Source organism: Astatotilapia calliptera, chromosome 12 (assembly GCF_900246225.1).
Source record: "Astatotilapia calliptera chromosome 12, fAstCal1.2, whole genome shotgun sequence".
Lineage (NCBI taxonomy): Eukaryota > Metazoa > Chordata > Actinopteri > Cichliformes > Cichlidae > Astatotilapia > Astatotilapia calliptera.
Window position 1 is genome coordinate 25864237 of NC_039313.1, and position 21724 is coordinate 25885960.

Genomic DNA, 21724 nt, shown 5'->3' on the forward strand with positions numbered 1-21724 from the left:
AGTGGGACAGCCTCTGTATGGACAGAGCTCTACCTCTATTTGGATTAGCGAAGCAGACAAACAGCTGGTCACATAAACGCACATTCTGAGTGCGCTCAATGTAGGTGCGTAGCACACGCACTGGACAAAGAGAATGCATCCTCCTCTGCTGCTCAGATGCAAAAGGAGGGGAGCAAAAGCTCAGCAACTCAAACTCCATTGAGCTACAAGATGCAGTCATGATCTTGGGAAAATAGGCAGCATTTGGACGCAATACAACCTTGTGGCCATCAGGAGAGAACTGTGTGCAGGAGGGATGCACAGACAGCGCATGAATTTCACCCACTCGCTTTGCCGAAGCCAAAGCGAGAAGTAATGCAGTCTTATATGAAAGAAATTTCATATCCACAGACTCAATGGGTTCAAACGGGGGGCTACAAAGGGCCTCCAGCACCAAAGACAAGTCCTAAGCAGGGACACTGGACTTAAGCACGGGCCTCAGCCGGCGAACTCCTTTCAGAAAACGTATGGCGAGGGGATGTGCACCTAGTGTCACCCCGTCAAAGCCAATATGACAAGCAGATATAGCTGCTAAATAAACCTTAATTGTCAAAAATGAAAGGCCCTTATCCAGCAGCTCCTGCAGTAATGTCAAAACCATCCACAGTAGAGCACTGAATCAGAATCAGAATACTTTATTGATCCCTGGGAGAGTGTGGCGGTCCTGGCACCATTGCTTGAAGGCTCACCATTTGTAAGCGTACAAGCCTCTAGTAGATGAGGCCCTAGCACTCTGAATTGTCGCTATCACACTAGGTGGCAAACCCTTAGAAATCAAGTTTAACCTCTCAGCAGGTAAGCATGAAGGCACCACAGATCTGGGCGCGGATGAAACACTTCTCCTCACGCCTGAGAGAGGAGATCCCTGCGGAGAGGAAGCTGCCAAGGACTCGCTGCTAGCAGGCTGATTATCTCTGCATACCACGACCTTGTGGGCCACCAAGGGGCCACTAGAATCAGAGAGAGGGAATGCCGACGCACTCTCTCTACAACTGGAGATATCATTTACTCTGGGGGAAATGCATACAGGAGCACGTCTGGCCATTGGTGCGCTAGCGCATTCAAGCCCAAGGGTGCATTGTGGTCGATTATGGAGAAGAACAGGGGGCAGTGAGTATTTACCCTGGAAGCAAAAAGATCTATTTGTGCCTTGGCAAATAGATCCCAAATCTGAGCCACTATTAAAGGGTGTAACCTCCATTCTCTCACCAGAGGACCCCCCTGGAGAGAAGGTCCGGCCCCAGGTTCAGGTGGCCCAGAACATGGGTGGCTCTTAGAGACAGAAAATGAACACTGCACCATAACAGCAGAAAGCGAGACAACTTCAACAGGGGGAGAAAACGTGTTCCTCCCTGCCCCTTTATGTAAGACACCACTGTTGAATTGTCCGTCCTGACTAAGACATGCTGGCCCTCCAGGACTGGACGGAAATGTTTTAGAGCTAAGAACACTGCTAACAGCTCTAAGTGGTTGATATGCAGCTGGCGCTGGGCTGCGAACCAGATCCCTCTCACTGATGCACCCTCGCAAAGCGCTCCCCACCTTCTTAGGGAAGCATCTGTGGACACCACCTTGCGAAACAACACCCTCCCAATCCGAGAGCCCTGATGCAGCAGCCTGGGCTCCCTCCAAGGACGGTGAGCTAGCATGCAAGACGCAGTTACCGGCAGCCTCCTCCGGAGGTGACGGGATGCACACAAACAGTGAGAGAGAGTCCAGCGTTGAAACGCTCTCATTTTTAACAGTCCAAGTGGCACTATGGTGATCATAGATGAAATCATGCCCAACAAGCTTAATATCATCTGGAAACGCAGTCTGCATCCCAGCTGAAACTGAGCGAGGCAGCGTAGGCTAAGATGCGGATGCCTCTCTCTCTGAGGGGCGCTAGCGCTGCCTCGGCACATTTTGTAAAGGTGCGAGGAGCGAGCAACAGCCCGAACGGCAGCACTAGGTATTCGTAGGCTACGCCCTCGAATGCAAACCTCAGAAACTGCCTGTGTTTCAGGTGTATAGCCACATGAAAATAAGCATCTGTTAGATCGATTGTTGCAAACCAATCTCCCGGGCTGACTGCATTCAAGAGCTGTCTGAGTGTTAACATCTTGAACCTGTACGTTCGTAGATACGTGTTCAAGACTCGCAGGTCGAGGATGTGATGAAGCCCTCCCTCTTTTTTCGGCACAACAAAATAACGGCTGTACCAACCTTTGTCTGTCTCCGAAGCGGGGACCACTCATATTGCTCTTTTCTGGAATAGCGCCTTTATTTTCTCTCTCAGTATCATGGCCGCCTCGGTGTTGACAGTCGTGTTTACGACTCTTTGGAAACGAGGCGGCTTGACCCAGAACTGCAACTGGTAACCCATGGCAACGGTTCGCAGCACCCACGGAGAGGTGCCAGCGGGCTGTCATCAGGCACCAGCGATCCGAGCTCCGCCAGGCACATTGCCTGGTACGTCTGGAGCATGGTGACGGAGCTCATGGCACGAGCAGTGCCAGCCTGAGCCCGATAAATCTTCTCCAGCTGCGAATCAGAGAATCTGCAGTGCTTGGACGGCAGAGTTGCGGGGCCGCCGACAACATGGTTATGGGACGGGGCCAGATAAGCAGCCAGAGATGGCTCCATAGGGAGTGGGTTAGCTAAGCCAGCCCCCTCGGCGCCGTCCAATTCCATGTACTGTCCATAGCCGGGCACAGTGACGGGGGTAGACAGAGGTTTGTCCCATGATGCTGTTAGCTCGCAGAGAAAGTCTGGGAACGTAGGAAGGCAGTTTTTGGCCATTGCGGGCTCCGGTGGGAGGAAAAAACCCGCGAATCGCGACGGCTTCTGTCGGAGGAGAGGGCCAGCTTCTCAGCAGCACGGCGAAACAGGGAGAAAAGAGAGGTGTCATCGTGGCCGACGGGCGCAGCAGCGGTGGCACATTGGGCCGACAATGAGCTCTCCTGCTCATCCTCCGACAAACCATGGATTTCCAGGCTGTCCAACACGTCATCGTCTTCCTGGGGATCGCTGGCGGGCTTCAACCAGGCTGAAGCCAGTCAGCGCTCCTGCATGGTTCCGGCTCGTCATCAGCTAACCCGTCAACATATTCCATGTGGTCAGCCCAGCTAATTGCGGGGGACATCGACCGGATGAAGCCGGGGCTCCAGACTCGGAAAGGAGAGGGTCATGCCGTGCGACAGCCAAGCGTCCCAGCACTTTTTCCACAAACGTCACCCGTCTTTCCATGGTCGAGCGCCGGAGCTGGCGGCAAAACGCACAGGCTTCGGGCTCGTGTTGACGATCCCCAGGCAGACAGGGCAGGCATCGTGCTGGTCGCTCTCATGCAAAGAGAAACCGCATCCCTGAGGACGGGGCGAACAGAAGATTTCTGCTTTGCTCGCTTCGGTTTGGAATCCATTCCAAAACGCAAAGCAAAACGCTGCACAGGAAAAACTTGACATTAGCGCTCCGCGGGCAACCTACACACCAACTGCGCGGTGGAGGCTAAAACCAACAAGGGCAGTTAAGCTAAGTTCAAGTCGGCAGACAACGGAGCTAACTAGCAGCAGCTAGCTAGCCCAACTCACCAGAGGTGTTCTCAGCGAGGTGAAGAGCGTAAGAACTGAGGGATGACTGTGATGACAGCGGCTATATGTGCAGGCGGGGCCGTGCGCATGTCATCACACGTCATCTGCCTTAAAGGCGTGAATAAAGGTTTCTTCAGCCAGGACACGCAAGGGCGCGATATCCCATACTTATGTGTTGTACTGAGTGAATCAACTGAAAGGGAACTTGCGACTTTTCCACAGTACTGTGTTTTTCTGCTGTGCTTAACTTTCTATTGTATTATTTATTATTTTTTTGTTGGTGTTTTTATATTGGATACGTATTCACAAAAGTGTTAATATGCCTGCTTCATAAACCAGCTTTAGTGGTGTTGTTTTCACCATCTATACATAAGCATGTAATATTTTGCAAGCATTTGCAACATTGTATACAAGCGATAGCCTGCATTATTTTTTCTCACTCCAGTTGAGCAACTGCACAGACCACGATAGGACCAAAATGACATACATGCACCCAGACCTGAAATAGGAGTGCATAAAAGTACTACTGGTGGTTTCTCAGAAGCCAGAGTCTGTCATTGAATATTTTCCTTTCTCTTTCTCTCCACCAGCCTTCCAACTCCCATTTCAATTGCTCAATAACTATGTACTGTTACTCAGAGCCTCATCCAGACTTTAAATTGCACATTGTAACATGATGTCCATCCCAAGTACATTAGTGCTCAGGGAGAACCCCATTGAGTACAGAGAGGAACAGTTGATTAATAGCATTCAAGCCCAGGGCCATTTATCACCACGTTTCCCATCCATACCAAGTAATACACATTTTCCACAGTCGTTTTTCCATTTATTATACTTGAAATGAGAGTCGGCTCGAGTGTGCCTTTTCAGAAGCGATGAAAGCACTGTAATCTGACTCATAGTTGTTTTTAGATATGTAAACAATTTAGCGGTTTCTTCCTCCTTGTTATTTCCTCATGGGGATGTGTTAGTATTTTATTTATTCATTACTTTTTGTTTGTTTGTCTGCGGTGGATGTGGGACGGCTACATTTCAAATGATTAAGAATCATTTTTTAAAATTATAATTTTTTTTTTGACAATTGTCTTAGTCTCATGATTGCTTTGATAAAATAAATCACGCACACTGGGTTTTAACTTGTGTTTGATCAGGACTAGAACATCATAGCAAGGCGGAGAATCTCATTCAGACAAACTGACCCTGTAGTCTTTGCTCTATTAGAAATGTGCCTTTGTGAGGCTAACATTGCTTAAGGAGTCATTAGGCGTTGTTTTTGTAGTTATCACTGGGTGTGCTCGGCTTTTCTGCTGTCTAAAAGACTAGATTTTCCATATCCTGCTTTTGAACAATGATTTTTAAAAGGAAATGATTTTTTTTATCCTTAAACAGAAGTCTGACAGAAGTAACTCCTGCAGCAACCTGTTTTCTCTCCTGCCAGTTTTCATCCTACCGTTGTCCTCACATACACTCCCAGCACTGCAGAGGGCACCATCCCATGTGTTCATTCACTCCTGCCAGATCCTGCTGCATATTGATTTACTTATTCATTCCCTCCATCTTGTCTGACATGAATTAATTCTTATTAAATTGTGAAATCTACAGTAATTTATATATAGGCAAGCTCAACACGAATGGAAGTTTGGGCATGGCCGTATTCTTTGTGGCCACGTACTGCAGTGTAGAAAAAAAACCTTCAACTAGTGGACATAAAAGAGCCAAAGCATCCCTCCTGTCTGATTGAAGATAGACGACTAGTCTGTATGTGCCTCTGTTTTACCCTTTGGATGTCATAGCCTCCAAAGAAACAGGCTTGAGCACTGAATTTCAGAGTCTTTCTCTCGATGAAAGTCACTTTGTGTGTGTGTGTGTGTGTGTGTGTGTGTGTGTGTGTGTGTACATGTCTGTGTAGGTTGTTTTGGGCCCATGCTGTGTGCCTGGCGAGATGGGGTTAAGGGATAAATGAAGTCCAGCACTGTAGAGTGATATTTTCAGTAACTAAAGGATGATGGGAAACAAGCAGGGAGTTTGCTGTTTTGCAGATACAGGGCTCTCAAAGTGCACAATTATTAAACAGGTTCCACAGGAAGCGGATCAGAGGATAAACAATAATTAACAGTAGTTAATATAGTCATAGTGATGTTTTTACCTCCTTTCTCTCCTCTTTGTTACTCTGATGGCATATGAATGCATCCGTTTCATGTGTGAATGTGTAACCTGGCACACTGCAGCATCAGTGTAACATTTAGGCATTGCTACAAAAAATGCACAGATGCGTAGTAAAATGGCCACTCTGAGTGCCTGTTGGCACATAATGTACGTGATCTCATTGCTCAGGTGACTTAAAGCCATAAACCCTTAAACAGCAATAAAATGAGGAACAAAATCTTTGAGTGATCAGCCCAGTTTCATGTCATGAGCAGCGTTGGTCAAGTTACTTGAAAAAACTAATCAGTAACTAATTACTGATTACTGATTACTTCCCCAAAAAAGTAATCCAGTTACTTTACTGATTACTTATTTTCAAAAGTAATTAATTACTTAGTTATTTAGTTACTTTTTAAAAAACACAATTTACAACCTGAATAGGTGATAAAGCGATAGATCTTTCAGCCCAATTCTACTTTTTCTACATAATCCATCATACAAAATGTAATCAAATGGAAAAGTCTCTCTTTTTAAAACTTGTTTTATTAGTTTTAATCTTTTAACTTTATGCATCAAGCAAAAATTTAATTATATGCAACATTCTCTGACTGGAAGAAATTTGTTTAATATTTAAACCTATTTTCTGCACATTCCAGCACATAAAATAATTTTTTTTTGTGTGTTTACACTCACTCTTTCAAATAGATGCAAGTAAAACACAGCAGAAAATAAATAAAGTCAAAGACTAGCGGTCCTTTTGCTCTATTTTCACCTGTATAGCAGGAGTAGGGTAGGTGGAGGTTTACCCTGGTGCAGGTGTGCCGCAGCGGTCAGTGGAAGAATCCGCGAGTTTCAATGTGAGTTTCCCATTACGTGGTAGCGCACGCAATGGGCAATAGTAATCCCTTACTTTACTCGTTATTTGGAAAAAGTAATCGGATTACCCATCTCTGGTCATGAGTCATGAAAAAATACCAAAATCAGTTTCCGTCCACACAAATAGTTGTTTATATTTTATAATATATTTTCCTGCTACTTTCATAAAACATAGCATGTATTTTGTGTAGAGAAAGCATGAACTGGTCACCATGGTAACAGAAGTTTTTTGGGGGTTTTTAGGACATGTCAGCTGTTGTATTTTAACTCCACCCATTGTCCTTCTCCAAACCTAACCCAGGAGTTTGTAGTGCCTCGACCTAACCAAGCAACACATTTTTTAATAAATGGTTGATTTAAAAATGATACAAGTGATTTATGAAAATCTGTGACCTGCATGACTCTGGCGTGAGGGGCAACATGAATTTGTCCACTGCCACAAATAGTTTTAAAAAGTCATGTTCAAGAACCAAAAAATAATGTAGAGAATTTCATGTTGGGAAATATATATGTATTAAGTAACATAAAGTTAAGGTTGAGCAACACAAATCAACAGATTAAGTCAGGGGTGTCAAACTCAAATACACAGTGGGCCAAAATTCAAAACTGGAACAAAATCGCGGGCTAACGTTAATATTTATTGAAATATATTTATTCCTCCAGATATAAGAATGAATCTTTTCTTATGGACACGTTTTGCTGAAAAACTGAATATGAAACAAGCAAAGCTTAATACTAAACAATATATATATTAGCTGTATAATACCAGTAGGCCAGCTCTAATAGTAATTTGGTATGGCTTAGCGGGCCAAATGTAATTAGGCTGCGGGCCAAATTTGGCCCACGTACCAGAGTTTGACACCGATGGATTAAGTCTTGATTATTCATCAAACTCGCATAACAGCAGATTTGTGAGACACTCGCCATCAGTCGCTTTTCGCTGAACTCTCTAATCTACTCTGTGATGTTTAAGATAGTTTAAAAATAAGGATTTTTATTTTTTTTATTTTTTAAATTTCAGCACTAACAGTGGTTTATTTACAGTTATATAGAGCAATGAGAGTTTTTATATAGAGTGTATTTTTTTTTTTTTTTTTCATTAATTGCTATGAGTCCTTCAGAGAGGCCTCTTACTATTTCTGGCATCATAGTAAGAGGTACAGAGCCCGGCCAAGGAGTCGTTAGTTCACCTTTTTGTTTGTATACAAATGACTGTGCTCACTCCCAGCATAACCAGTATGTTATAAAAGTTTGAGGTGTCACTGTTGTTTTTACCTAATCTAGCTACACCCCTGAAGAATTTACTGTAGAGCCCAGATCAGTTGGAGGTCATCCTTTGAGTGTCCCACTTTTCCCAGACATTAGACAGGTCCCTGCAGGGTCCACGTTGATATGGGGTCACTCACTTAACACAGACATGTGGAAAATGTTTGTGTGAAAATTCATCAACATTTACATTTTTGCTTATTTCTTTTTATTATTATTTTTTTGCTTGAACAAAACAGCATGCGGAACAGATAGTGTCTCTGTACGTGAGCTCAATATTTTCAAAAATTAGAGGGGAAAAAAGATTGGAGTTGGCAGGGGTCTGAGTATATTATCAAGATGAGGCAGTCTGTTTTAAGTCTGTCGTTTATCAAACATGAAATGAAATAAACTCCAAAATTATGTATCCAAGTAAGCATAATAAAGTAGATTTAAATAAAATAGCTGGACCAAAATGTGAACAAGATAAGTGAGCTAATCTACAGACATGGTTGGTAAAGTATTTAAAATAGTCAATAAAGAATTGAACTTTTGAAAAATAAATCAGAGCTCCCTTGAGTGTTTGGCGTCTGCAGTAATATTACCGTATTTTTTGGACCATTTCACTGTTGATGAACGGGTCTGTTTTCATACATAAGGCGCATTAAGCAAAATAAAATAGTCAGATAAGTCAAACTTTACTCAACTCATTCTTCTTGCTTCCACTTCCGTACCATTAGCGTTCATCCTCCAGCTTCACTGTGTTTATGTTATGCTAACATAGCTGTGTCGCTAGCGATCACATAGCACATCATTATATACCAGCTAGTCCAACTTCAGTAACCCTACAAACATCACTGCTGTTTAGTTTTCTGTCTTCATTTATGTTTGAAGTGATAGCAGAGCAGTACGTTTGAATTTGTTCACAAATCTCTCAGTCAGAACATGCTATATCATGTTTAGGTGGAAACTAGCGAGCTAACTTCCTGCTAACTTCTAACTTTGTTAAATTTAATAAATTCTGTTTTCATGTATCCCTGGATGTTAAACTTAATTGTTACACCTGGTAAAGCAGCAACGCTGATCAATTTATTAAAGACCAAAGAATTTAGACAGTTTTTCAACTCTCAGTGATGCCACAGTGTTCATTTGACTTTGGGACCTGAAGCAGACGAAGTTTTGGAACCAGATTACTCCGCAAGGCTCCTGACTACGGTAGCCGTAATCCTCCGACAATCCATCAAGCTGTGCGGCGTCGTAGTTTACCAAAGTTGTACTAAACATTTTTGACAGATTTTTCATCATGGGAACAGAAACAGTGACCGTTCACCAAGACATTTTTGAACACTGTTTGCATGCATGAATCTCTGGCAGTAGATTTACAGAATTCCCGTGTGTATGCAGAAGCAACATAAACATTTATTTGCCCCTCTGTCTGTTAGCGGATAAATGAACAGCTCATCTTGGACACAAAGAAAAGTAGAGAGGCTTTGATGAGGCGTTATTAATTAGTCATCTGTTTGTATATTTACTTTAAGGTCTGCCTTTCCTAAAATTTGCCCATTTAAGGTTTTATTGCGATGTTTGTTGTTTTTTGATCAAGCAGCTGCCTGGACGACTTTCTCCTGTGGGTAACAATAAAGGGATCTTATCTATCTTATCTTTACATCTATTATAGATTGAAATGTTTACAAGTACAATTTGACAGTAAAGTCTTTACCACTATGAAGACAAGTCTTTGACAGGTCAGATTAACGAGGCTCACGGGTAAAGACTCTAATCCAGGAGCGATAGAGTCGCTCGCATTCAAACACGTGCCACAACGGCAGTGACCTCATTACTTATAATAAATGATCTGCCATATTTAGACTGTATCGATCAGGATGTGACAGCAGATGTCATTGGGCACTTCAGATAACTAAGCTGTCACACAGTGTCACAGTTTGAGTGATACAGTAATGGCCTGAGTCATTCAGGTTTTTCAAAGTGTATACGGATGCCTTCTCATAACCACACAAAGGATGTGGCCTCTTTAATTATCAAATTAACTATTAAAGTATTGGCACTAGATTAAGAAAACAATATCTTAATGAGCTAAATGTACTGTCAGAGCCTTTGGTTAGTATTTTATAATGAGAGAGTATAATGTGGCTTGCTGTATTAAAATAATCAACACTGAGCTTCAGTATAATTATATCATGTTTATTGGTTTAAGAATTACCGGATAAAACTTTTTTTTTAAAGTGCATTTTGTGTAAACTTCCGAGGGGAAAGGTGGGATTGGGGGTTGATCAAAACAAGTTACAGCATATGAACAAAGATCATTTTGCCTGCATTTTCCTAATCTGCCAAGCTGGTAAAAAAAACCAGGTGATTCTGTAAAGAGGTCAGGTGGGAAGCCTTAATTGATTTTTTTGATGTTGTTTGATTTTTACAGTTTTTGTGTTTTTTGTCTGTACTCTCATAACTAGTTTTCAGACCGATGTTTTGGTATTGAAAGAACAGAGATGGACACAAATGGTTCATGACATACCTTTTGCTCCTTCGTTTTAAACACATTTGTACAGAATAATAATTATTAAAACAAAAAAAGTGATTTTTAGAATTGCTGCAAATGCTGTTTGAGAGTTCAGGTTATTTATAGATTTGTAGCAATGTTCCCACATTTATAGTCCCAGTCTTAAGCCAGGTCAGTTGCTCCATGGTTGGATTGACTCTAGCATGTTATAAGACGTCAAGTATAATTAATTTTAACTGATCAAAATGCAGGTCATTTCACAGCTCATGTGTGCAGTTCTCATGTGGTGTGCGAAATTGCTTATCACACACTCGTCACATTTCATATGTAGTTTGGTCAAAAACCTTTCAGATACCTCAAAGCATAATATGTACAGTGGAAGTGCTAATTATTGGAATTTTTCAAATTAAAAGTTTTTTTTTTCATACTTGAGTTTTTCGGTTATGTCATTTTTTTGTCTAGTCCAAAAAAAAACATACCATGCCGCTCAACAGATGAAAGCAGAGCTGTTCAGATAGATACTGTATATTCTCTTCCAGCAATGCTGAGACATACGCATGCACACATGCTGATTAAAGCATTACAGGGGTTGTTACCCTTCTGAAATCAAAGGCAAACAAACAAAAACTATGATTTGCATAGATCTCACAGAACTACACAGACAGAGAAAGAATATTGCTTCTGGCACGTCATATGATTTGTACAATTTGTTTAGTTTTATTCTCAGAGGGAAAATGAATTTTGTCTTGGATTCCCAAAAATATATATTTTTTCCTCACTGGGTTTTTTTCATTTTGACAGGTCTGTGCTAAGACATGATTCGAGCTCCTGTAGTATTTTCCTGCAGCTTGTTTGGAGAAACTGAACGGATGTTTAGCTTAGCTGGCACGTTTTCAGATCATGTGAATCAATGGAAGGAAGTTTGATACATCCCACAGATGTAAAAGCTTTTTTTTTTTCTCCTAGGATCGGGGTCAGTGCCCAGTCTCCAGGCTGTCATTTTAAGATGCTCTTTAATAGCATTAAAGAGCTGCTTCAGCCTTCTGATCTGGACTTATCTGGCAGCAGGGGATTTCACTCGAGTGTCACTGTACTGCAACCACAGGCTTGGTGCTCTGTGGTTTGATTTCTTTCACTTTTTTTGTTTTGTTTCTTTAAACTTGGGCAGAGTTTGTAAAAAAATTTTTTAAAGATTTGGCTTGAATTGGTAACACCATTGCCAAAATGGTTTTCGCAGCAGCAGTGATTTTGCATTTTGGGTTGTTTCAATAAGGATTAAAGGATTAAAAATGATTTTTCTGTCAATTTTCTGTGGCCAACTATACCATTATTTACCACTGATGGCAGAAAGTAATGTAATTTTATTTATTCTTTCAAATTCAACCCCTAAAGTATTGCTATTGTACCAGCTTTGCTTTAAATTTGCATAAAACCACAGTCTTCTCTGACATAAAGGCTCAAAAATCAATGTCGATAAAGTCTAAATCTTCTTTTCACGAGACTTTCTGCTCTGCATTTGGCAGTCCATTCAGCTTTTGGATAGATTTCCCCGCAGCTGTTTGTATATAGTCATGGTCCCCAGAGCATCAAACCTACTTTAATAATCTATGAATTCTTTCTGTGTAACCAGCAGGTCAAAATTTGCACTTTCTGCTGGAAAATATGCCAACGTCTATTTGATGGATTGGTAAAAAATGCAGACATTCAGGGTTCTCTTACTCATCCTAATGATTTTGGCAGACTTCTGACTCCCCCTCTATCCTCTAAAGTAGAGAATGTATTCAAAGCCACAAACGTCAACAAGGTTGACACAGATGTTAGCATTCCTCTCAGGATAAACTGTAATTTTTTACGAATGCTTAACATTAAATTTGTTGCAACAGTCAGTTAAAAATTTGACATTGTCCAACACTTTTTTTTTTTTTAAGATCAAATGCGTGATGAACAAATACCCCTCGAAGGGTCATTTCCTTGGTTGAAGCTAGTCGCAGTCATGGCTGGACTGGGACAAAAAATTGGCCCGGGCATTTTGACTAGAGACCGGCCCACCAAAAATGTGACGTCATTCAGGGTTAAAACCGCAAAGGATTCTGGGAACTTGTGGCAAGAGGTACTAGTGCATGCAGGCTTTCAATTGAACTCAGTTACACAGCGATAAAAAGAAACACAAAAAATGGCAAGAAGCTGTTGTATTATTAACTGCAATAGCCGGTGTTGTGCCAAAAGTAAATGGCCTGTATTTGTATAGCGCTTTTCTAGTCCCTAAGGACCCCAAAGCGCTTTACACAACCTGTCATCCACCCAGTCACACACACGTGATGGCAAGCTACATTGTAGCCACAGCCACCCTGGGGCGCACTGACAGAGGCGAGGCTGCCGGACACTGGCGCCACCGGGCCCTCTGACCACCACCAGTAGGCAACGGGTGAAGTGTCTTGCCCAAGGACACAACGACCGAGACTGTCCAAGCCGGGGCTCGAACCGGCAACCTTCCGATTACAAGGCGAACTCCCAACTCTTGAGCCACGATCGCCCCAAAAGGTGATTGTCTGCCAAAAACTGATTTCCGGTATTTGCCAAAAACTGATTGCTCGTATTTAAATTGCTATAAGTAACTTGTTGGGCTATAATATGTGAAACATATGTCAAATGCATCCCTCATGGATGACATAAAGTCATCTCTCCATCTCCATCGCTCTCTCCTGCTCTTTTATTTCTCTCTCTTGCTCCATCTCTCTCTGCTGCTCTTCTGTCTCCTCTGTCACAGACTTCTCCACTTTTGATGATAAATCAGCCTGGTGCAACATGTAAGGATTGGCACAATTTGTTAAGATTTTGAAGAGTTTGAGAAACTAACCTTAAGCATAAAATAAAATTTACTATCAGTAACTTCATAGCACCCGCCCAGCAGTATATAAACTCCATCATGCTAGCTAGTACGCAGTACCAGTTATTCTAAGCGACTGTAAAAAGTCAGCACAACGAAAACAAACTACAACTAAACTTGGTTTATATCTGACACAGATAGATGTCGTGTCCAAATTCATGGGCTGCATTCTCCTGAGGCCGCATTTGTAGACCGATTACGTCACAGCGACGCGCCGAAGGCTGTCCAAATTCGTAGACCCCTCCGAATGCAGCCGACAAATGCGTCCTCCTTTTTCCGAATTTGAAGGATGGGTCGGGTGTGTCCTTCGTGGCCCACCATATCCCAGAATTCATAGCGCGGCCCAGCCAAGCTCCAGTTTCCGGCTAATGGCGGCCGCTACTAAGTTTTAAAATTACTCTTATTAATCTTTCTGGGTCACAAAATAAACTTTTAACATATTTTCAGGCGAGAAAGTAGCTGTGTAAACATCAAATATCTGCTCGGTTTATCAAGATATCGCATCTTTGCTAAAGTGCTTCGACGTTTTCGGAGACGTCTGCTACCCACCAGCTCGATAGCTAGCCGGGAGCTCGAGGGTTACTGATGCGGCCGAGAATGGCACAACTCCCGGCACATCATTTTCAGATCACCGCGGACTTTCGCTGCTCGGGTTAAACGTTGTCAGCCGGTGATCAGCTGTGATCAGCTGATCACGGGGCCGGGGTTAAAAGAGAGACGCCAGACATCATTCTCTTCGTGTCAGGAGCTCCGAAACTCTGCCGACGTCAGTCTCCGCCTGATTCAGCAACCGTGAGTGATTATCCCTTCAATCCTTTTTCTCTTCCCGGCTCCGCTCACTCTCTGTCGGTAACGACCGTTCCGAAGCCACGCTTCGTGCACTGATCGTTACTAGAATAACTGCGTGCCTGCTCCAAACCCACCGCTAGCCTTCGCCGCGCTTGGGTCTAGCCAACACGCCACACGGGCACGCCGAATTACTGTGTGTAACCCGCCCGGCCGTGACAAACGTAATATATAAGTCACTTAGACAACCTAAAAATGTTATTGTTGGGCTTTTTTCAGTGTTTTGTTTGTTCGTGAGTAAATCGGTTTGGCTGAGATTAAAGTTATTAGATTAGATAAAATAAAACTTTATTAATCCCCCGGGTGGGTTCCTCCTTGGTTTTTACACAGCTGACTAAACGTCAAACAGAAAACTGATTAAACAGAAGTGTGAGATGGCCGAGAGTTTACTCCAGTGTCCTGTTATATTTTAGACAGCAAGGAGCAGACGGCTGAGTTTATTAAACTCCACCGAGACAGCGGTGACGCTAATCAGAAGGCTAGACCGTCCAATTTCACGGCCGTTTACTTCCGGCCTACCCGATCTTCTGAGGACCCGGCCCACGTAGACCGCGAAGGCCGGGTCCTCGGGAGAATGTAGCCCATGAATTTGGACACGACCAGACAGCAGGTCATAACTTCTTACCTGAAGTTCAGTTCCTCTGCCACTATGACCGGCGGCCGCCTCGGGTCTCTCCTCCTCTTGCCTCCCCTTTCCCTTATCCACCTGCTGGCCTCCACCACTTGCTGATGATGCTAAATCTGTGGAAGCTATGCCATAGCTACCGCCAAACAATTCAGTTATTTTTACACATTTGGCAGCGTCTGCCTGAAGGGCTTGTTTCTTTTTGGCCCTAATTTTTTCTGCACCTCCTTTCCTTTTTTTGTTCTCCATTTTCTTTAGTTCGTCTATGAGATTGCTAAACAAGGGGGAGGGTGCATCCGACCTCCTCGGCTATAATTGGTCCAGCCCAGAGTCGATCATGACCAATTGGCCAATCCAACACCTTTCATTATTTATACCCTTCCAAAAAAAAAAAAATCGATCGGCCCATTAAAAACAAAAAATCGCCAGCGGCCCACCGGGCGATTGCCCGGTATGCTCAATGGCCAGTCCAGCTATGGTCGCAGTGCATACACGGAGCCATAGATGGATGGATGTTTCTGCAGTCAGATCGTTGCTTACAAAGGGAGCTTTGTTGTATTTTAAACAGTAATCTGCTTAGTATGTGGCTGTGACGGACACTTCTCCTCACAGACTAGAATTGGATATGGATGCCAGAAATCTGATTCTGTTCATCTGGATGTTTTGTTTTCAGTGGGTTCATCACTCACTCACTCATCCAAGTGACATCTACAGTCTCAGCTGACTGCAGGTTTCCCCAAACTTATAAACAGTGCATAGTGACTGAAACTAGCTCCACAGACTAACAATGGGCTTTTTTATAATCATTTACTTGGCGTTATCGTGACAATTGATCAGTACCATTAACATAGAGTTAGGAAAAGCAACAATCACAGCATTGTGACATGGTGAAAGATATATCGGTAAGCCCTCTCCTCAGTTCAGAGGAGGACGGACCTCCCTGCCTGTCTTATAGTTGGGGAAACTGCAGTTAGCTGAAGTCACTGAAGAAGTCATTTGTGTGAGTGATGAAATGTACTGAAAGCGTTACGTGCAGATGAACAGAATCAACTTTCTGGGATTTAGTAACCTGCATGATTGAGCATGCATCGAGACAACAGAGTGTGACGTCAGTTACCTCAGTAAGCTAAAAAATGATTTGAAAGTGTAAACTCACGAGTTTGAGTCGTCCTTGAGCTCCATTTTGTTCTGTCAAGAATGTTGTTCATTTTGTTTTATTCTAGTCAATAAACAGACTAAAACAGGAAACAATCCTTGAACACAATACAAAGTCTAGCAAGGACATCCAAGAAGTACCTAGCACTGATGGAAACACTGAGGAAAAGTCCATAATGTTAGTTCAGGTTTAATTTTGGAACAGCTTTGTTCCAACTGTTACCACTACTTCCTGGGTTTGACTATATATACAGTAGAAGTAGGTACATCTCAGGCCCTCCAAGGTTTGGAGGCCTATCTCCACCCACCACCACTTCCCCTGCCAGTGGCGGACTCCCTCAGGTGTCGGTGCGTTGGTGGTTCTTTGTGTCTGGGGATGGGCGTCCGGGTACACACCGGCTCACTCCTTGGCGGCCGCTTATCGGGGCCTGGAGCCTGGGGCTCGCTCGGGCCACTTCGGAGGTGGGGTACCCCCGGCCTCTCGGCCTGGGGCTCGGTCACTCAGGCACAGCTGGCGGCCGGCGGAGCTCACGGGCGCGTCACTGCAACTCCCCCTGGCTTCTGCTCCGCGGCTGCTGAGTGAGCCCTCATCTGGGACTCTCCTCAGCTCTTACTGGGACAGTGGTGCGGCTGCCCCTCTGTTGGTCTTCCTTGGTCTCTTGTGTTCTGGGGGCCTCTGGATGTCTGGAGTTTTGATCTCCTCCATACCTGCTTCATACCCTGGAGGACGGGGCTGTGGCTCCCCACACTCCCTAGCAGATCGTTACATGGAGAAACCTTTGGAATGCAAGCATGCTGATCCACACAGGTATACACACAGGTGTACACACGGGTATTCACAGGCGCGGACTACAGCTTTCTTGGCTGCTGCCTCAAAGCACATTGTGCGCTGTCTATCTTGCGTGCTGCACAATATCGTTTATTATTTAGTATCTACTGATATCTACTGCTAGCTAGTTTATTGTGATGGTGCTGTTTTTTTTATTATGTTGCTCTTTGTTGTTTGCTTTCTCTTCTGTTTTTTTTCTCCATACAGGTGACCCAGGTGTTTTGTTTGTTTGTTTTTTTCTTTCTTCCCCCCTTCTCACCGTCTCTTCTCCCCTTTGGTTTTCTTTCTCTCCCTCTCTTTCTTTCATTCTTTCTCCCTGTCCTATCCCCCAGTCATGTCTGTCCCGTTTGTAGCAACTGAAAATAAAATAAATTCATAATTTTAATAAAGGTCAATCAAATGGACCAATATGGCAAGGCCATGATGATCCACTTGGTAAAATAAATCCGCTTGGCATCTTTCTTGGCCTTAAGACAACAATTCTGATGGCTAAAGATCCAAACGGGACACCAAAAAAAAGAAGTAGGTACATCCTAGTGCTATCGCTTAAATCATTGCAAAATCTAGCTGTATTACTTTAATTTTGCACAAGGGCAAACATTTTCAGCATTTTGTATTTCTAACTTTGATTTTTATGACAAATACTCAATTCTCAAACTTATTTGAGTTTTTTGTGTGTGTTCAGCTTTTTTAATTTTTTTTTCGAGGGGATCTGTTTCTCTACAGTCCTGTTCAAACAGATGAACGATAGAAATACTCGCCAGGATTTTGGTGTAACTCTTGGCATTTGTGTTGTCATGTATAAATGGCATCTTTCCAATATGGTCTGGTCTACATTAATAAATAACCCCAGTGCCAAGTCTGTCGCTATGCAAGTAGATAACTGCACAAGCACTGCTCAGTGCATGACGGCATATTAGGACGATCATTAGTCACCAGTCTTAGTGTGTCATTTCACACCTTTGTGCCATCTCACAGTCACATTTTTCAGTTCCCCATGCATGACAGACTTCATGCAGTTAACAGGAATAACAGGAAATCACAGATCAGTCATTACAGGCTTGTGTGTCTCTCAATTAGTACTCACTTTTGTTGTACTGTGCTTGTACTGCTTTGTTGTAACATTTTCAGTAATGTTATTTAAGTGCTATTGATTACTGATGTTGTATACTACGTTCCTTTTCTATAAAGCTTATAGTTAAGGCTGGATCAGGTGACCCTGAACCGTCCCTTAAATGTGCTGCAATAGGTCTAGGCTGCTGGGGACCTCTTTTACTATCTATGTGTTTATACATCACTATTAACAACCATTAATCATGGGTTAGTATGAATCTCTGACCTTTCCCGCAGCAGATGGGTGCCCCTCCCTGTTTCTCTGGTTCGGCCAGATGTTTCTTCCTGTTAAAAGGGAGTTTTTCCTCCCCATTGTCTCCTTCTCATAGGGGGTCACCTGATTGATGGGGTTTTATCTGTATTATTATAGGATCTATATCTTGTGCCTTGCGGTGATTGCTATTATGATTTGGTGCTATATGAAAACAAAAAATGAATTTAGTTGTATATGTGAATGCCCCAGACTAAGAGTAGCTGTGTAACAATATAGTATATTCTTCTGTTATTTCCACTGTCATCCATTACATACCACGCAGTTGTGACAGTAATTTTGGTTCGCCTCGACTCGAAGGCGAGTACAGTGTAGTTGTACTTTTGAAGTGAAAGGTTTGTTGACTAATGTGAGGTCTGAGACTTACAGGCTAGGTCGTGTGTTGCCTTTATGATGGGGTTGTGTAATAGGGTCAGGACTTTTAGCTGCTGTCTTTGCCAGGTCAGGTGCACGAGAGTAGCTGCTGGCATTGTGCACGTTTGTGTGCCTGCCAGTTTTTGATAATCTCTGGATTGAATGTGATAGCCGGATGATATTTGAGAGGAGCAGATTCCACAGCATTGCAGTTAAAGCCTAATTCTTCAGATGTTTGATGTCAGCTCGATATTGGCCCGGCTAATTTTTTTATTTAATTAGAGCTGATCAGTGAGCAAATTGTCACCCAAATATTCAAAGTGTGTAGTTATGATGCTGCATTACACACTGATTAGGGTGCGACCTTCCAGTGTTTTCAGCAGACTATTTCCCTCCTGATCAGAGAATTGTGTGAGCACATTAGTCACCGCTGTCTTATTTTCTTCGTGACCTTGGTTGATGTATTGCTTTCATTATCTGCTGATGTACTTGGGATGTTCATTATGCAGTGTTTTGATATTGTGGCGCTGTCTTTCTATTTGTCTGGCTTCTCTCCAGGTGTGAGGACTGAGCATGTGGATGAGCTGCGTGTCTTCCTATTGGTCTGTGGCCTCAGAAGAGTCAAAGACCCCCTCTATTTGGTGGAGGTTTTTTCAAGTATGCTGTGATTTTATTCATTATGTTATATTGTTGAATTCATTTCATTGTGCTTGCTATGAAATGCATGTGTATAACATGAAGTGGCGACGAGATCAGCACTCAGACCCAACCCGTTATTGAAACTAGAAATACATACCAGTAAATATGATTATGTAAGCTGCATGAAAAAGTGTTTGTACAGTGCAGCGGGGCAGCTCGTTCTAATTTTGTCAGGTCTTGCCTTCATGGTTTTTATGGTTTTTCTTTCTTTGGTGGATATCCTGTATGTCTTATTAGGTACCTAATATTTTGCCTCTAATTAACACGAGTGGTTTCTTTTTCAACCCCCCATATATACTGTGACTTTCACAGCACACAGTTATTGTGATGAGACATCACTAGAGGGCGTCAACATTGTATATTAATGTTGAGGAGAGCTACACGGTTCAAGTTTCACATGCACGTTCTTGGAATTAACACATACTGTCCACGAGTGTCGTGCATTAAACAAGCTTGTGGGAATCTGTGCAAGAACAGCCTCACTTCTTTTGACAACTTGCTCATTTAAAAAAACACACACAAAAACAAACTGCAGTATTGTTTTTTACATCACCAGTTATATTTAATGTTTTTCAGAGTGGCATTGTGAAAATCTGCTGAATGTGTTAGTCATTATTGGACCCAAGGTAAGTAAACAGTCCTTATGCACCAGTTTTGTTTTGTTTGTTTCTTTGTGTGTATGCTTTTGTTTTTGTTTTTTCCCTTTTCTGCCATGTGCCTCCGTACTGTCACTCTGTGTACTGCTGAAATTACCTAGAAACATCCCCCGGGAATTGAGGCAGCCTCTAATTGGATAGAGCAGACATACAGGCTTTAGTTGTTATGCTGGAATTAACGGACAGTGCTGGAAGGAAATGTCTTCTGAATACTGGGGAAGGGGTCAGCTATAGTGGTGGTTGAGTTGTTTTGTTTCTTTTTTTTGGGGGGGGGGTTGGCATTACCTGCTTGACATTACTTGGCTTTTACTAATGACCTGTGTGGGAGTGGAGCAAACTCATTTTAATCCTCATAATATGTATCTGCACGTGTACGGGGAGCACAAGTTACAGGTTTTGCCACCCTGTCACATGTTATCATGTTTCTGTGCTGTGTGTCTCCCTGAAAACATTAAGTGCTCAGGTACAAGCTGTGTGTCTTCATGTCAAACAGTGCAAATAAATAAGTGGAAAATAGCAATTGAACTCTCAAACCCTGTCGTGAATAACCTCGTGCATCAATCAACTAGTCAGTCACACAATCAAATTAGTTTTTTTATTCATTTATGTTACATTTTTTTTCTTTTAAAAAAAATATCAGGTTGCAGTTTTATGTTAAAATTCTTGTCATATCCCAGAGAACAGCAGCAGCCTCGGTTCTTTGTTTTTCTCTCACCCATTGTTTTCTGTTTGCATGTCTTCATCTTCTCTTCTCCCCCCCACCCGACTTTGATACGGCATCAATGTACAGTACTTTAGCATCTGTTCTTTCTTTCAAACAGTGGTCTCAGGCAAAAGGTACGTTCTGCTTTAGCTTTGCACAGAACCAACTCAATTAGGCATGGCCACGGGCTTGTATGCACCGTCTTACTGCCGCTTCTTGCTTTTTTCACGAGGCTTTGCTGCTGCTGCTGTTTGATGAAACGGTTCAGTCGAAGCAGAAACATGTGATTCATCGTGACACGTCTGAATCACAGGCATGTTTGTTCAAGAAATGGAAATTATTAATTTTATACTAAAAATGTTTTCGTGTGACAGCCAGATTTCAGCTGTGTTAATTTAAGGATTATATATTTTTTGTGGAACAGTGTTGAACAGATTAAACGAAGTGAAGGAAAAAGATCTAAAAAATGCGAAGAGGAGGTGGAATGAGACATCCCTCGCTCAGGCTGTCTTGACATCACAGAAATCAGTATCGCTACTTCATTCAAGTAATAAGCGCTGTGGCTTTGCAGCATCTGTGATTAAGAGGAAAATTCAGGTCAGTTTGTCAGCGATGACACATCTGACTTCTCTGTAAATGGGCTGTAAATTACAGAGTAAAATAAATCTGGACAATTCCAAAAAGGGAACGTTATCTCCCGTAACGATAGCAGGCTTTCACCTTATTTATTTGCTGAGAGCAAAAATGAAATCTAATTATATCTCTCTCAAACATCAGTAAAGGTATGACAGATTTATTAGAATGAACAGGAACACTGAAGCTTTCGCCATATGACGTAGCTTTGTTGTTTGTTTGTTTTTGGGCTCACTATAAGACAGCGCCGGTTGGGCTTAAACCGTGTATTTTTGCCAGTATCTTCATCATCTTGATCCGACCCCTGCTATTTTATAATTCCTGCAGAATCCCAGATCGCTCCAGGATGCAAAACTGCATTTCTTTTTTTAATACATCTTAAAAAATAATTTCATGAAGCCATTTTGTGAGCTATAAAATAAAATGAGAAAAATGTAGCAGCTTGCTTAGTAGCATCTTTGACCCACATTGCTATGCTTTGACTTTTCTGTGGACAGGCTAATGCACATAAATCCCACATTGCAATTAATCAGATTGCCCACCCTGACCCCAATCTCTGAA

The 21724-nt window shown here is 42.6% G+C and overlaps 1 protein-coding gene across 2 annotated transcripts in view; it reads left to right on the forward strand.

Annotated features, from left to right (window-relative positions):
- The window catches only part of glt1d1 (glycosyltransferase 1 domain containing 1), a 37611-nt gene that overhangs the window by 12362 nt on the left and 3525 nt on the right, over window positions 1–21724 (forward strand). For both annotated transcript variants that reach the window (XM_026188531.1, XM_026188532.1), the window contains exons 7-8: window positions 19031–19129; window positions 19748–19797. In XM_026188531.1, the coding sequence (XP_026044316.1) occupies window positions 19031–19129; window positions 19748–19797 (149 nt within the window). The remainder of the gene's footprint in view (window positions 1–19030; window positions 19130–19747; window positions 19798–21724) is intronic.